The sequence below is a fragment of the Anopheles funestus genome, chromosome X, assembly GCF_943734845.2.
Source record: "Anopheles funestus chromosome X, idAnoFuneDA-416_04, whole genome shotgun sequence".
In the NCBI taxonomy this organism is placed as follows: Eukaryota; Metazoa; Arthropoda; class Insecta; order Diptera; family Culicidae; genus Anopheles; species Anopheles funestus.
In genome coordinates, this window is record NC_064597.1 from 17,823,622 (window position 1) to 17,841,672 (window position 18,051).

General features: G+C 42.2%; 2 protein-coding genes across 3 annotated transcripts in view; both read left to right on the forward strand.

Moving 5' to 3' along the window:
• Positions 1-18,051, forward strand: part of LOC125775189 (uncharacterized) — a 410,502-nt gene that overhangs the window by 58,069 nt on the left and 334,382 nt on the right. The gene's annotated exons all lie outside the window — the stretch shown is intronic.
• On the forward strand, positions 8,444-15,112 carry LOC125775162 (uncharacterized). The gene has a single exon (XM_049445708.1). The coding sequence runs from the start codon at positions 10,923-10,925 to the stop codon at positions 11,898-11,900; it is 978 nt and encodes a 325-aa protein (XP_049301665.1). The 5' UTR covers positions 8,444-10,922; the 3' UTR covers positions 11,901-15,112.

Consider the following 18,051-nt stretch of genomic DNA (forward strand, 5'->3'; position numbering starts at 1 on the left):
ACGGACTTTTGTATGATCACAAGGCTGGACGAATCGGGGATGTGAATGAATAAACTCGACTCCTAACCGTTTGCCGAAGAAGCTTTACATTTTATTTTGCTATTATACGACTACAATCTGCCGTGTCTCGTTAGCGATGCGCAACAATTCTACAATAAGTGAGTCCAAGTACCAAAACACTAACAACGTAACAAATACTGCGCAAGAGACTCAGCGCAATCTCTGCATACACTTAGGCGCATGGTTTTGATTCCAACAGCCTGATTTAGATTTTTATAAGATTTCAAACTTAAATGATCATACTCAGGTAGAGCAAAGATTGAAAACCGATCACGAATACTTTCAAAGTGTTTCAATACTTTCAGACCGTAATTGTTGAACAAGATCCATTCAAGAGAATGTATTGTGCACTGGATCTATTGTTTGATAAATCTTTTTTGCCATTGTGTAGTTGGCAAGGTGGTGGAATGTCGGGTGAATCAAAAATCCCGACGGCAGCACATGGGCATATTCTAAGGCTTTTTAATGAAGTGGCTAGCAATCGATACAGCATAGCCACCGACAAAATGGTTCACGATTTTTTTAAAAGAAAACTCAGATATGCGAAAAACAGAATTGCCTTAAGGTGCAACTAGATGAGCGCTGCGACATGTCGCAATTGCGATTTGTCGCAAATTCCAATTGTCGAAACTGTCAAATTTGGAAATTGTCGTGTAGTTTCACGTTAAATTTCGCAGGAATTATATTGTAGAATATTTCATAAAACACGGTTTATTTCTTCAAAATACACTTACCAGCACCTTTCTGCAAGAACAATTGGAAGATAGCGTCCTCTTAAAAAAGCGGTAACACTCAAAATGTAAACAAAATTGTCGCAAATGAAAAGTCGCGCTGTTTTGCTCCACTCGAGCAAAACAGCGCGACAAAACCACTTGCGACTTTTTTGACAGTTCAAATTTTCGATTTGACAATCGATTAACAGTTAAGTCGCAATTGCGACATGTCGCAGCGCTCATCTAGTTGCACCTTTAGAAGAATCAAATAGATCTCGTTGTTATCGGAAAACCACAAGAGTAGGCAGTTTTGCGTTGCACATTTTTGTTCTTCTCTAGTAAACAGACGTATATTAAAAAATATGAAACGTTTTTAAATTAAATACCGACTGTAAATTGACAAACACTAAAAAACAACAGTTACCATTTGAGATTTTAAGTTATAAGTTTTATTTGGTACTACACAAAAGACGTAGTGTTTGAAATATATACATTAGAGTATGGCGAGATAATACAATTTGACAGCCTGTTTGAAGTGAATAAATGAATAACATTACATTACAAACATTTACAATAACATTGACACAATTTAAAAAATAAGTTTTACACATTTTAATGTCATTTGCCTATGTCAAAGTATGCAGCAGAGGAGATACTATTGGGCCTTCTCCGTTGTATATTTTAATTGAAACGAGCTCGCACTTTATATCACCAACATCTACTTTAGCGACTGATGGCGAAATGTCTTTTAACTGAGTCCTAAACGTGTGTATTATTCTGGAAGAACATGGATCTCGGAACAGTTCAAAATATTTGGTGAATGTGTATGCGTATACAGCTATTGTTGATCCCTCTTGCGCAGCTCGGCAATATTTCATAATAGCATTGTTTTTCATCATGAACCATTCGTTTCTATGCTCTTTTTTTAATAGAAAATCACGTTTCACATACAACGCTATGTCGTGACCTTTTGTCGTAAGGATGGGATATTTTTTCCTCTGTGGTTTTGGCTTAGCAATATTGCACAATTTTATCTCCGTTAACCGATTCACTACTTGTTCTAAGCATCGACTACCACTCCGGAGCAAATTTTTAATGCGTTGGAAATCGTTCTCAAACGGATATGTCGATATTTCCTCTAACGGACCAAACCTACACACATCATCTTAAACATGTTGGATATTGTGAACGTTGCTAGATATAAGGCTTTTGTCATAAACATGACCAAACTCATTTACAAATTTATCCAACATGTCCCTTGCCTGTTCCCAATGGTCTTCATATGCAGAAGAGGACAGAAGCGTGATTCCGCAGAAAAACAGCAGAAAATGTTGATAGGCGGCATCCGATATCCTATCTTTAAGCACTGCAATGCTGGCGTAATGCAAGAATGTTCGCAGTTCAGTTCCTTTCCAGTGTTTAAGGTAACTGAGACCACGCATCTGTCGATGTATTTCCGACGGAAGCTCTAAATTTTCTAAAAATGTTGAAATGGCGCCAACATGTTCATTGCTCCACTTCGGGGGGAATCCTTTTAGTCCATGTAGCCATCCCTTCAACAGCTTTTTCATCAATCCCAGATCAATCAAATGTAACCGGTCGGACACAATTACATCTTGAATGATGTGAAAATTTGTGAGCTGTGTTAATGGAGTTGGAATTTTTATGTGCATTGGATATTCCAAATTTTTAAATTTGTCATCAGTACGCTTCAATGCACCGATTCCTTCGTAGTACATTCTTCTAGATGAAGAATCGTACTGTCCGACTATCTCACATTTTTGGCAACCATTTCTGGCATTGTAAGACACAACTCCTAAAAATAGAATGTTAGAAATAGAATAAAATTAGAATAGATAGAACAAGATGTAACAGTTTTCTTCATTTAAATGCATACCTTTAATAAAAACACGTACAGGTGAATCAGCAATAATTGCACGTATACGCACTTTGTAATTACACCCATTGATGAGCACACCATTTTCCTGTAACTCGTTCATTTCTGCCACAAACGAACGTAGGTACTGCTCAACATTTTGAGGCTTTGATCGGCCACAAAAAATTGCCACTACCATGACAGGAACATCGGGCATTTGGCACAACTTCATTAGAATTGGCCAGAACTCCGCTGGCCCACTTTTATGAAGTGGAAGTCCATCCATCGAAAAATCAGCCCAGATTTCTTCGTGTTCTGGGATTGTTTGTCTTTAAAAAATGTTACAAAAATTATGTGCTTTATAAATTATGTGCTACTGGGACATTATTGTCATACTCTGACTTACCTCATAGCTCAAAAAGTGCACGAGGTTGGAAAGGGAATATTCAAGAGGGAAGATCAAATCGAAAGGATTTTTCTAGTGACCGAATGATAACGCTAAACACCGAAACACAAAACACGGAACGCGAAGCACGGATCACAAAACGCGGAACACGAAACACAAAACACGAAACACGAATAACAAAGCACGGAACCTATCGTAAATCCTACAAAGAACAGCAACCATATTGTCACTAATATAGAAGCATATTGAATTACCTGAAATGTGCCTGAAGACAATTGGTGATGCCATGATGCCACAAACGGCCATCATCGACTCTAGAAATCGCTGCTGCCGTATTTGTCGGTGTACGTAATAACGCTCTGGCATCTTTCGGTACACTGAAATCCGTTCTGTTTCTCAGGAATTCCAAAAGCGAGTTTAACGCTCGATGCGTAGGATTTGTGAATAATGCCCACAATTGCAGACCATCTAGAAAAGATATTTCATCGAAATCACAATCGAATGAATCATCGTTTCCACTTTGGTCATCAGAAGAAGCATCTTCCGTATCCTCATTTTCATGAAATTCTCCATCGGTGTGCACTGCTTCGACCAGCGATTCCTGCGCAATGGACGGAGCTAAAAGAAACCTGAAACCATATTAACTGGAATGTACTACAATTTTCTTTTGTGTACAAAATAGGTGCCCACATCAAATGCCAGTAGATTTTCCTGTTTATCAAACTCAGTGTGCATTTCGGGTTCTCGTATGGGCAAAAACTGGCTACTTTACGGCGTAGCCAAGCATACATTAGTTCGCCGTATTTCGTCCAGTCGATGTTTCTCGTCAGGTCACATTCGACGGGAAATGAATCGGCTGCACGACTGCCATTGACAATAGAGATCTCAATTGGTCACTGCCAAGTGGGACTTGGATAACCTTCCACTTTGAATCCAGCCCTAAAGGTGACATACATAAAGATAGGTCTATTGTGCTATTTCGTACTATAGGTGATGACACCCTAGTTGCTTCACCAGAGCTTAAGATTGTCAATCTAAAAGTGTCGCGGAAATCCCTAATGATTGGTGCTCGACTATCATCGTGCGAGCAGCCCCAATCTTGTGCATGAGCGTTAAGATCGTTTAGGATGAAAAACGGCTGTGGTAGAACCGTAGCTAACGTTTAATGGATCCTTTTTGATCTTCTCAGGTTCAAGATTGGGTCCCGGTGAGATATAAATATTAGGTGCGCAAATAAATAACGGCCGTTTTTTCATAAGTTTATTTTTACTCGTGGCATTTTTATGTGAAGAAATTGGGTCAATCAAAGTATTGGCCATTATTATCTATTACGTGTTGGTATAAATACTTCCAATATATTAATACTTCCTGGCAACACTGCCAATGTCGACAAAGCAACTGTCGACAAATCGATGAACTATAGTTAATAAAGAAATAGGTTAGTTCTCGCTGTAACCTCAACGTGTTCAGTTCATTTGTTCTCCGAAACATTCTTACCACATATTTCGAGGCTTCCAACAGGTTATGGGCCCAGCCCACGCGGTATAGTTGAACATTAAACGCGGTACAGTGAGTGCGAGGACATGTACAATAATTCGCTAATCATATCTGTGTGAACAAAAATTTGCCAAGCGTGTGTACAGTAAAAAGGACATACAATACAATAATTCGCTAAGCGTGTGTGAGTGTAAAACTATTATTCGCCAAGCGTGTGTATAGACAAACGAAAATGGCTGACCACCGGTTCACCATCGCCAAGCTAAGTAACACCAATTGGGCGCAGTGGAAGGTGCGAATGGAAATGCTACTCGTCCGTGAGGACTTATAGGATGCTGTCTTCACGGAGCTCCCTGGCGAAGACAAGAGAACGGAGACATGGAAGAAGACGGATGGCAAGGCCAGAGCAACAATTATTCTCCTTATTGAAGATTACCAGCTGCCCATTATTAAGGGGTGCGAGCATGCGCGGGAAGTTTTCCAAGCCTTGGCCAGACACCACGAGCAGGCCACAAGATCGCTCGGAAAAGCTTACAATTTTGCCAGCTACAAGCTAGGCAAGTCGGAAGCAGCCTTGTGTTTCACTTTCAAGCATGGAAGCGGAGTACATAGCGCTAGCGGAAACGTGTAAAGAATTGATCTGGTTGAGACGACTGTTAGAGGAATTTGACGTGAAGCAGCATGACTCTACGGTGATATACGAGGACAACATTGGGTGTATCAACTTCGTGGCGATAGAAAGGCTTTCGCGACGTTCAAAACACATCGACACTCGTTTATGTTTCACGAAGGATCTGTATGATAAAGGCGAAATTGTTCTTCAATACTGTGCGTCGGAGGATATGGTCGCCGACATTCTCACTAAACCGTTAGGGAGTATTAAGCAAAGGCAGTTTGCCACAGCAATGGGATTAATGAACTAATAGTACTAACTATTAATACATTGAGGAGGAGTGTTGGTATAAATACATCCAATATATTAATACTTCCTGGCAACACTGCCAATGTCGACAAAGCAACTGTCGACAAATCGATGAACTATAGTTAATAAAGAAAGAGGTTAGTTCTCGCTGTAACCTCAACGTGTTCAGTTCATTTGTTCTCCGAAACATTCTTACCACATATTTCGAGGCTTCCAACATTACGTTCTTCCACCTTTCGGGTAAATCGCGGATTCCTTTTCGGAAAAATGATGCGTTTTTTTACGCAATCCAGGTTTCCAACCAATTCTGGATCTGTTCATAGGAGGAGAACTGCTGGTCAGCCAATCCATGTGCCATGGATCGAAACAGATGGAATTAAGATTATTTTTAAGATAGTTTTTCACAGGTTGAGCAACATGTGGCCGAGCATTGTCATGCAACAGAATGACTTTGTCGTGGCGTGATGAGTATTCTGGCCGTTTTTCACGCAGTGCTCGGCTTAATCTCATCAATTGTTTTCGGTAGTGTTCAGCAGTGAGTGTTTCTCCCGGTCTCAGAAGTTCGTAGTAGATGACGCCGAGCTCGTCCCACCAAATACTCAGCATAACTTTCGAGCTATGAATGTTCGGCTTAGCTACTGATGTTGGGGTATGACCGGGAGATCCCCACAATTTTTTGCGCTTAGGATTGCTGAACAAAATCCACTTCTCATCTCCCGTCACGATTCTGTGCAAGAACCCCTTTCTGTTGTGCCGCTGGACCAGCAATTCACACTTCAACTCGTATGGTATCCATCTCCCAGGCAGCAAAATTGCCGATGTCCCATGAACTTTTGTATGGGAGCAACTTCATCCAATTTCTCATCATTATGCCAGCAACAGCAGCACGGTGGATGAGGTTCATGCGACGCGTCGCGTGGGGTGTCGTGCAACATCTCATCATTTTACCCCCACCCCAATACATTTCGGATCGTAAAAAATGAGAACATGATTGATTGGACTCCTCCCGCTGTGCTACCGCCAGCTGATCCGCTCTTCCTCGCCTCGTGCGTGCGTTCCTTCCGTCCATATGGGTAAGCCGCGCGTTGGCGCCCCTTCCTTCACGCCGCTTGGTGTCCTCCTTCTACACCAGGTTAATTTTCCTCGGAATTTCGCTACTCGGTGTTGGCGGTGTCCGTTGAAATGCTGTTGGAGAAAGTGAAATAGAACACAATTAGTGCACCCGTTCTAACTCTTTTTTATCCATACTTACTTAAATGTTTGGCTCCTTCTTTCCATACGAAATTTTCTTTAACTTTAATATGTATGTTGATGAGAACTGTTGATGAGAAAATAAAAAAGTTAGTTGGCAAAAATAACGAATACGGTTGGTACTATTTTCTAACACCGCTAAAAGTTCTAAACCGTGCGTAAACTAATTCATAAAATGGGACCAAAAACCGCAAAAGTAAGTAGCTGACAAAGAAAACATAATGTAAAACATAAGTTTAACCATATTTCGTGTGCCTTTTGCGCCTTTTTAGTCATTTGAGGAACGCCTGGAAAGCTGTCCACGAATGGTTCGACTTCCCGTACATTTGACGCCAGGGAAAAAAATCACGTTACCGCCAGTGCTTAAAAATAAAGCTGCGGAGATAGGAACCGAAGGGGTGTTGATGCTGGTGCATCCACTGCAAATTGTGCGTGGAAGTATCCACACACACACACAATAGTGTCAGTGCGTCCGGCTCCAGAACCAGCACCAGCACCCAACTTTCAGTCAGCAATCGGTTCACCAGCTATGAAGCTTAAGCCCATGCTTCCAGCACGTCCGGAACCGTCATCCTCCGGCGCGGTTGCTCAACCGCGGGAGGTGGGAGCTGGAGCTGCCTCATTCCCCCAGCTTCCACCGGGTAAATCATCTTCCGGCGCGGTTGTTCGACCGCGGAAGCTGGGAGCTGGGGCTGCTTCAACCACGCGTTGCTTGCCGGCTCCAACATCATCCAGCGTGGTTGTTCAACGGCGGAAGCTGCAAGCTGGGGCGGCTTCAACCAAGCGTTCCTCGCCGGGTCTTTCATCATCCGGCATGGTTGATCAACTGCTGCAAACTGTGACAACCGGGTTCTGTGCCTCGCCGGTTCCAACATCATGTGGCGCGGTTGTTCAACCGCGGGAGCTGGGAGCTGAGACAGCTCCAACTTTTTGTCCTTCGCCGGATCCGTCACCTTCCGGTGCGGTTGATCAACCACGGGAGCTGGAAACTGAAGCTGGTTTAGCTTCGCGTTCCTCGCCGGGTCCATCATCTTCCGGGAACGTTGATCAACCGCGTGGTCTGGGAGTTGGAGCGGCTTCAGCTTCGCGTTCCTCGCCGGGCCCATCATCTTCCGACGCGGTGGATAAAACATGCTGCCACGTGTTTTGGCTTGTTCGCAAGCTATCCACCGGGATGTGCGTGCCGTTAGACAATTATTGGAACATGCAATGCAATCCGGGTGGCTCATCACTCCTGCGCAAACTGCACATCAAGTGTTTCAATTTAGTCCTTTACAAAATTTGGAAGAATTGGAATCATTTGATGTGCAGCTTGGAACCGAGGCATGTATGATCAACGTGTCGGCATACATCCGCGGTCTGGTAGGAGATACCCGATTGCATTACATATTACATAGGGCAATTGATATCGTTTTTTCGAAAGAATTATTTGCTAAGTGCAATTGGACGGGCAGAGGCTCAAAAATTGCACTTAACAAATTTAATAATGTTTTATTGCTTTTCCAATGCCTAGGACAAATGCCCAGCATGGAAGCAGTAAAACATTTTTTCTTACGAAAAACGAACAATGCCAAACGCTGACAAACGGTACGCCATCTAAGGAAATCTGCCCCGCATGCACCGATCGTACCCGACCAACTGTCGTAGTGGTTTATAAACATAGCGCGGAACATAGCGTTTATCGATAAAAAGAAACTGATCTTCCGGAAACCTTTTTTTTGTTTTTTTTTTGCTCGGTTAGAACGGCCTGGCCGTATCAAGACTTATTTTACCACGTAGCAGGATAGTCATTCCATGCTACGGGGAGACGGTCCGGATGGGATTTGAACCCGGTCCCTGCCGTGTGGACGGGCGCCGTTTTTCACATGCACCCCCGGGCTGCCCCAAACCTTACCTCCGGAAACCTTACTGTACACAAAACTTTCGGTACATTCCTTAGTTATTCTAACTGTTCTAAACTAGACGATATGGACAAGAGGAGCAAACATATAAAAGCAAAGCACAGATGCGAACATTGTAATATACAATATACATATGTATACATACATATACATACATATACATCTTTTTTCTTCTTCTATGTGGCACGTTAATTTTACAGTGTTAAGATTTTTTGACTTACCTACATTTTTTGGTTTGTTCTCAAAACGAACGAAAATCATTCCTGATGTCCAGCCCCGCTATTACTAAGCCATCTCTTTGGTTTGTATGTTTCCAAATGTTAATGAATGGTGAAAAAGTAACTAAAAAGACAAGATAATAAATGGTATTAATTAAAATATAATGCATGTGTAAAATATTCATTCTATCCTGGCAAAATACAATTAGTATTACAAGTTAATAATTTTAAACAAATATCAATGTCTAATTTTAACATATTTTAAACCCCAGATTAAACGCAACATTTTTCTTTACTGCCTAACCTTAACATATCAATTGGAACATATAAATATTCTTTTATAAAAAAAACCTATTTGCTTGCGCCTGATCAAATTATCTAGCTGCCACATATGCTGCTACTTACCTTGGAATTGTGGCACTTTCAAAAATCGGTTTAGGGCGCAGCAGTATAATCCATCCTTCATGAAATTTCAGGTCGTTGCTCTCGTTGTTCGTTTCATAGTTCATGTTGTCTTGCGTTTAATCCTCACTTCTAATGGTGTGAATTAATGGAACGAATTTCGTTTCACCATTCGGAGCAATAGCCACAAGCTTGCAAAAAATACTGCAGGTGTTAAATTCGGTTGTGTTTGCATCGAGGTTATTAATGTTACCCTGACATATGAACGTATTAGCAGATGAGTACGGATACACAAAACATTCTTCCCTTTCCAACAGTTTTTGGCTAGTAACTTTCACAGAGGAAGATACCCTCGCTGGCGAGCAATATTTGATAACTTCGTACTCTGTGGAAAGAAACCAACTGTTTCGGAAATTTTTCTGCAATTTATAATCCTTCCTATGTAGGGTAACATAATCGCTGTGGCCGGAAATATAACAAACAAAATTTTTAATTTCATCCGGAGCATTAAAAAGTTGCAACTCGGACAGCCGATTTCAAACTTGCTCCAGGTTTTTTCAACCACTTCGTACAAGGTGCTTCATATGCTGAAGCGCATTTTCAAACGGATATGCTGCTATTGTATAGAGTGAGCCGAATTGCACAAGCTCCTCATGTACATGCAACAAGTTGTGAATATTGCTACTCACATAACCCTCCCCGTAGATTTTTGCATAGTCGATAACAAATTGTTCCATCATTTGACCAGCCACATTCCAATGACATTTATACGAAAAGAAAGGTGATAGCGTCACCTGTACGCTATAAAAGCAGCGAGCGCGGGTAAGAAGGGGCAGTCGTTGTCCAGAGTTGGAATAAAGAACATAGTCAGCGAAAATTAGTATACTCTGTGTGTTCTTTTCCCTTCCTCTCACCGTCTGTTTTCTTACATTTGGTGTCAGAAGTGGGATAGCGAATTTCCTAGAAACGGTTGTGTACCGAGTAGAGTTTTGTGTAATATCGGCGCTGTGTGCGCGTGATAGAGCTGTGTGCGGTATCGGCGCTGTGTGCGCTTGATAGAGCTGTGTGCGTTTGTGTTATCGGCGCTGTGTGCGCGTGATTTAGCTGTGTGTAATTAAGCGCTGAACGCGCAGAATTTTCGTGCGCTGCGTGCGCGGAGTGAAACCGTTTGCGGTGTTATTGCTGTGTGCTAAGCAGTCAAAAAGTGACAATGGAAAAATTAGTGGAAGAATTTACGCGCACAGGATTAGTGCGAAAGTGCGAAGACGCCGGATTGCCCGTAACAGGAACCAAGGAGGATTTGGCGGCACGCCTGATCGAGGCGCAAGCCAACGGACAATTCGACATGAATACCCACGACAACGATGTTACAGGTGTGGCTGGTTATCAAGATGCGGAGGCTTCTATGTCTGAAGTTGTGACGAAATCCGAACCCAATAGTGCTGCAATCATGCAACCTTACTCGTTTCGTGATGTGGAGGATTCGATTGAAGCATATGGCGAGGATGTAAATCGCGACATCAAAGCATGGTTCCGAGAATTCGAGGGAGTTGCTACCATGGCAAGGTGGACTGATGAACAAAAGTTCATTATGACGCTTCAAGTTATTGGTGAGCTACGGTTGTACTCACTGCACGGTTGTAACTGCAGTAAGTGTGCAACGCGGCGCTTCGAAAATGGATGAACTGCACATCAAGAATTACGGGGACGTGATTATTTGTCCCTACGATAAGACGCACGTTATTCCGGCTGGCCGTATCCAAAGGCATTTGACTAAATGCGAAAAGCAACACCAGCATTTAAAGTATGCCATTTGCATCTTTAACACCACTCATCGTGTCCCGCAGGAGGAACTGCAAACCCACCAGCGAAACTGTCCGGACCGTGCTCTGATTGAGGTGGAGAAGTACACGTTGGAAAACTCGCAGCCGGCGTTGTATTCGCATCTGGAGGCAGCAATGGAGCGAATGATCTGGGAAAGAACATCGATGGGTGTGCGTGACGATCCCGAGCAGCAGGATGAAAATTGGGATGATATGGATGCTCCGCCGTACGATCCAGAGGAGCATTGCAAGAATAAGGCGGTCATCAGAAAGGCGGAGCGGATCAATCGAACGGTGTTATCGATCTTGGGCAAATTGGTGATGGAGGATCCTGCAAAATGGTACAAAGGCGTCGGCCGCGTCCAACGTGCGATTAACGGGCATTATAATTCATCTACGGGAAGATCGCCGTTTGAGCTCATGTTCGGTGTTAGGATGAAATATTTGTCAGACGATTCGTTGAAAGATATGCTGGAGCGGGAATGGTATGAAGAATATGAGCGCGATAGGCAAGAAATCAGAAATAATGCAAAGAAAGCGATCGAGCAGGCACAGATAGGGTATAAAGAGCAGTTCGATAAGAAAAGAAAATCGGAGTATGGTTATCAGGTTGGGGATTTAGTAGCGATAAAAAGAACGCAGTTTATTAGCGGGAAAAAGTTGGCTAATGAATTTTTAGGCCCATACCGCATAACAAAGGTAAACCGAAATGGGCGGTACAAAGTAGAAAGGGCAGCCGACTTTGAAGGGCCTCGCGTTACGGCTACCAGCGAGGATAATATAAAACTGTGGGCCTATGCGGCGGTAGAATCGGAAGATGAGGAGGAATAACCAGTGTTTAAAAAAAAGGAAAGAGTGATCTTAAGATAAATTTCAGACTTCGAGGATCGAAGTTCGTCAGGAAAGGCCGAATGTGAAAAGAAAGGTGATAGCGTCACCTGTACGCTATAAAAGCAGCGAGCGCGGGTAAGAAGGGGCAGTCGTTGTCCAGAGTTGGAATAAAGAACATTGTCAGCGAAAATTAGTATACTCTGTGTGTTCTTTTCCCTTCCCCTCACCGTCTGTTTTCTTACATTTATATGCATTAGAAGAAAATAATGTAACTGCGTAGAAGTAAAACATGAAGTGGTCATATTGCGCGTCGCTAATTTTGCCTTTCAAAACGACAAAACCGGCATAGTGCAGAAATGAACTGTATTCAGTTCCTTTCCAATACTTTAAGCTGCGAAGCTTGCGATGGATCTCCGAAGGCAAAGCGATGCTTTCCAAATGATCAGAGATATATTTAAACTCTGATTTAGTACACTTTCCAGCACCCCACAAACCGAACGTCCACGCCTGCAGCATCCATCGCATCCCTCCTAAATCAATAGCGTGCAAACGATCGCCAATAAGGACCTGCTGCACCATATCAAAACCACGTAGGTTTAGAAGAGGCGAAGGTTCCCTATGGTGAACGTCATAAATTCCTTGACGGAATCCAGCGTCGGTCCTCGGCGTGCCCGCCACGGTAGGGAAACAGACTGCTCGAGATGTTGGATGACTGTAACCAACAACCGTACACTTCAAACAGCCATGTCTGGCCCCATACCCTTATACACCTTGTGAATCAAAGGAAGGCTACAATGAATGGCTTATTCACCTTTTAAAAATTTCATATTTACCCTTAATTAAAGCTCGTGCTGGTGAATCGGCCACAAAAGCACGAACGCTGATTTTGACTAATGTGCTGTCGCGGCCTAATACTATGCCTCGCTCCATAAGCTCGTTGAGCTCTTGGATCAATTTCTCCAAAAACTCTTGGGCCGAACTCGGTTTGGTGACCCCAAAAAATATGGCAACCGTCATGGGTTTGATGTGAGGCATAGTATGGACATTAATCAAAAATGTTAGGCGCGTACTTTTGTGGAACGGCAAACCGTCCACCGAAATCGTTAGCGGTAAGGTAGTACCTACCACGAAGCGCAACTTTCTAAAATAAAAAATAAAAAACGGTTTATTAATCGCCATACTATAAAAATGCATTTCAGCTATGATAATTTAAGTATTCTTCTGTTTTCTAATATACATAAACCAATTTGTCTACACCTAATTAGTCTATTTATCTATTTGTTTATTTATCTATTTCTCTATTTACCTATCTATCTATGTACCTATATATGCAACGAATATTCGTTTTGTCATTGGCTCAAATTTAAAATAGAACCAGGTCATAAGATTATGATTCTACATTCGAAATGTGGACTGGAAAAATTAATACTAATAGCTAGGTTTGTTCTTATACCTATACTAATAGCTGGTACATCCCACAGATTAATAATAAAAAAAAATTAACTCACCTGAATGTTGTACGAAGACACTTTTCAACACCATTGTACCAAAAGTGTCCGCCTCCGACAGTAACGATTTCCTTGTCGGTTTGGTTGGTACGTAGAAGCGTTCGAGCATCCTTGGGAGGACGGAGTTCGGTTTTAAACCGGAAGATTTTAAGTATTATATTGATGGAGGAATGTGGTGCATTCGTCTTCAGAGCCCAAAACCGAAGACATTCCTCTATGGAACTCTGTCGGCAGTTAAATTCCTCATCCATCCCCACCTCATCAATATAATCTATGTCCTCCAGGACATCATCTTCATCGGGCACAATTTCTGCATCTTCTGCCAATAACAACATGCGATCATTTTCTGTAACAAAAGCAAACAAAAATTAACGTTTTCCACCAGCACAACCAAATACAAATTTGAATATCAATAGATATTAAGCTTTTACAGCTACAACTGTTTTGCGGTGGTGGTTTAAGCAAATGTAAATTACTTAAATAAAAATATTACTACTTAAACAAAGGCGTTAGAAAAATCTATAATAACACATAAACACATTACACACAATAAAACACATTAACAGGCAAAAAAAACATTGCATAATTTGCATTAAATGTAACATTAACATTTTTGCACCGTTCTACATTTGTATCACAAATAACAACAACTATCGGTAGGGAATATGTACGTAAACCGGAAATAATATTAAATAGCAAACATTTAATATTTAAAATGCGAATTAATCACACTATATCTTCTACATTTCTTTGGGTATTTGCTCGTGCGCGATCTTTCCTTGCTTACAAGATCCTGCGGTCAGCGACCTAACGCACTTTTTTATACGCACACATTAAACTATGATTATTGCCTATCATATTATAATGGCATCGGTTTATCCGATCGAGATTGGACCACAAACACACACATTACACGCAATTTACACGCATAAATGCGATTGCACTTAATACCGTCCTACACGCACTGTTTTTCAACGATTATCGGTCAATTTTCAGCGATGCGTAAAACTAATAATATTCCCTACACACAATTTGCCTCAAACTAATAATAATCACTAGTTTAAAGATGATTTTACTTACCAATTTCGAACTGCATCTGACTAGATTCTCCCTGTTCTACCTCAACTTCATCAGCAGTACGTTTTTGGATCCGCCGATAAAATTGGCCTGATCTTTTGGATGACTGCAAAAAGGAATCCATGCTGCTTTTATTTACCTAAAACACATAATAAAATATTAATAAACTACTCCGTTACTGTTATCATTCCTTACCTTTTTCCTTGGTTATAACACTGTAAACTATTTTTCTGCACTATTTGTGTTTTTGTAAGATGGCGAGAGTGTGGTAGAAGGTAAACTGATAGAACTGTTTAGAATATCAATAACAAACGGCACTATGGAGTATCGCAAATTAAAGATCAATATTTTTGACCATGAAAATAATGCCCATTATTCGACACAAAATAAAGTCCAAAAATGGAAGAAATTATTAAAGGCGAAGATTAATTTGCCCTTCTTAATAATTAAAAATAATACTTAATCAATAAAAAGATATTTTTTATAATTAAATATGCATAAAATCCAAATATTTGCAATCATATGAAAATTTGACCAACACAATTTAACCCATGCCATTCGCCCGTAGTTCCACTAATCAGCGCCATTATTTAATAATAAACAAACATGGTGGAGCTTATTCCTGCCGATTACCCATCTGGCAGAAAGACACTCACGGAGCTCATAAAATGATCGACTAATCGTTCGACCAGCTAAACGACTAGGCGAAGTTATTCGATCAATATTTCCGAAGCGACCCGACCGCGCGTCGTTGAATCCGAAGCAACCCGATCGCATGCGCCGATGAATTCCAAGCGAGCCAATCGCGTGCGCCGATTATCCTGAGCGACCCGATCGTGCGCCATTTCTTTCTCTCGTCGTTTCTTTCGACAGTCACGTACACAAAAATTTACACTTCAAATTTTTTTTTTATTTCACAATAGTTTTTTCACAATATTAACAACTATTGTTAATTCACTTTTTTATTATTTTTAACTACTATAAATTAGTAAATTAATCACATTTATCACTTCAAAAGAACAAAAAAACTTCAAAACACGTATACGATGAAATCTTGGCTGTAGATGAACATCCTTCCTGCACTGTTCACTGTTGCATGATGTTGCGGCTGTCGATGCTGTTTGATTCCACCCTTGAATGGTCTTCTGAAACACTTGAAATGGAAACACAAGAACATGATTAGCATCGAATAAATGTGCTGTATATTTTTCAACACTTTTACATACCTTTGAGGACACAGTTCGTTGATAATTCAATATTTTAAACCTCCTCAAATCAACGCGTCCATATTGCACTCTCTCGTATCACGAAGTCCGGCAACGCGGACTGTGTGCATGTGCGTGTTCCGCGTTTGCTTCTTCCTTTTTTCTTTGTAAATTGTTTGAAAATCACATTCGGGTCGCTCGGTCAGCACGATCAACACCAACACATTGACAAAACCGCTCACCACAGGGCACGAACCGCAAAAACCACTCAAAAATAGCGAGATGGAATGATGAAAAAGCGAGAGGTCAATATAAAATCTTCGGAAATTGTCAGATGGGTACGGTCCATGGCCGATTCCGTGTGTGTGTGCGGTGCGATCCGTCGACAGCAAACACTTCGTTGCACACCGAAAATTTGCTAAGTGCGAGATGATCGAAACGGAAGAACAGATGGCGTGGGCGAGAATGAAATGGAAATAGCTTGCAACCGCTTGGGCAGGTCCTCGGCGTGTGTGTGTGCGATGCGACACAGCGAAACCGTTCACTTTGTTGCACACCCGAAAATGAACAGGAGCGAGATGAGCGAGAGGGAAGAAAAGCTCGTTTGGGCCAGAATGGGAAGGGAATAGCTTGCAACAGCAGCTCTCGGGCGCGACACTTTCGTTCGTGGGTGCGCTGAGCCGCGCGGGGAAGAAATCGGACGTGAAACGAGGGGAAGTCATTGCTGCCTGGGCTGCCCTCCTTCTGTTTCATGCCTAATGCATTCAGCCGTAATGATATGGCCTGACGAGTTACACCAAGCACGGCTGCAAGCCCTTCTTGCGTTTCCCTGCGGGCAAAATAGCTCAGTTTTAGCATGCTGCCTCTGTTACTCCTACACGAATACAAAATTTTTTTGTGTAGGAGTAACAGAGGCAACATGCTAAAACCGAGCTATTTTGCCCGCAGGGTTGGCAGTGATTTTCCTCCAGTAAAGCCGTCAATTCTTCGTCGGCGAACGTTTTGCGCCTTCCTTCACGTTGGGCAATAGAAGCAAAATAGGCAACAGCATTTCAGTTGGACGTCAAATGTTTACTTACGGTTGAACAGTGTTTAGATGCAGTTGACGAATGTTTACTTGGGCTCGAAAACGGTGTATGTTGCCTTAAAATAACTTTAAATGAGTCTATTTTTCCAATACAATTTCTGCAGTTTCATTGTACAACATGTATGTAGAATGGTAGGCATTGTACATATTATTCGTCCAAACGGACCATCATACTAAGACAAGGTCATTGTTCCAGCCATTGTTTAACCATTGCTCTTAGGAAGGGAAACGCCAAGGGAACCATACCCGCATGTAGCTGCGGAAGGTGGAGGGACTCGATCAGAAATTGTAGAATCTCTGTCAGACTAGGGATCTGGAAGAAAGATCTGGGCTCATTTTGGAACGCCAGGTTTTTGGGTCTCGGCTTCTTGCGGGATTTGGAGGGGTTACCAGTATCACGTGGGGAATTATCCTGAGGAGGGCGTTGGTGTGGTGCTGTTTTCACGTGGTGCCGTGGTGCCTTCTTGGGCAAAGACTGTGTCTTTTTTTGGGTTGTTTTTGTTGGCAGCCTCGGAAAATTAGATGATATTACTCCTGTAAGAGGAGCCAGATTGGGCAACGATACGTTATCCGCGTATAAGGAAAGCATATCGAACGGGTTCATGGTTGGGGTCGTCTTCAAAATATCAGCTTAAGAACCCCTGGCACTGTCGATTTCGGTCCGTTTGTACTCTGTCTTCTGCCGTAGACTTGCAATGCAGACAAACACTTTTCGGTCGCGGACTTGCACTTCAATGTGGAGTGCGCGTTCGTGCAATAAGGAGCTGCATGACCAATCTGGCGGCAGTGAAAGCAGTCCGCAACTTTCGACACGAATGGTCGAAGAATTGGCACACGAAGTCCCTCCAAAAGCAGGGAATCCAGAAGGACTGTGCCTTCGACAGTGATTCGGAGCGAGGAAGTCAACACCTTCTTTCCGTCAACCAGGCTTACAGCGTACGATTTTTTAACTTCATGGACTTCGGCATTAGGAGTAGATTGGTGCAAGAATGCCCCCTCTCCGTATGGCCAGGGGGTATTCGAAGTTATCGATAACACTGATTACTTCTAACAATCCACCGGGTATGTATACCCGGTAATCCTCCGTAAAGGACGCGTCGGTCGCAATCGCATTGGCTTGTTTCCGTTCTTTTGCGGAGACCCGCATCTTGTTCGGACGCAGCCGAAAAACATTATGGACCGCTGTATATTTTTATAGATCGATGCAGTGATCGATCTCACATTCAGTGGTTTATTACTGGTCATGAAGAAGACATCATGCACCCCTTTATAGG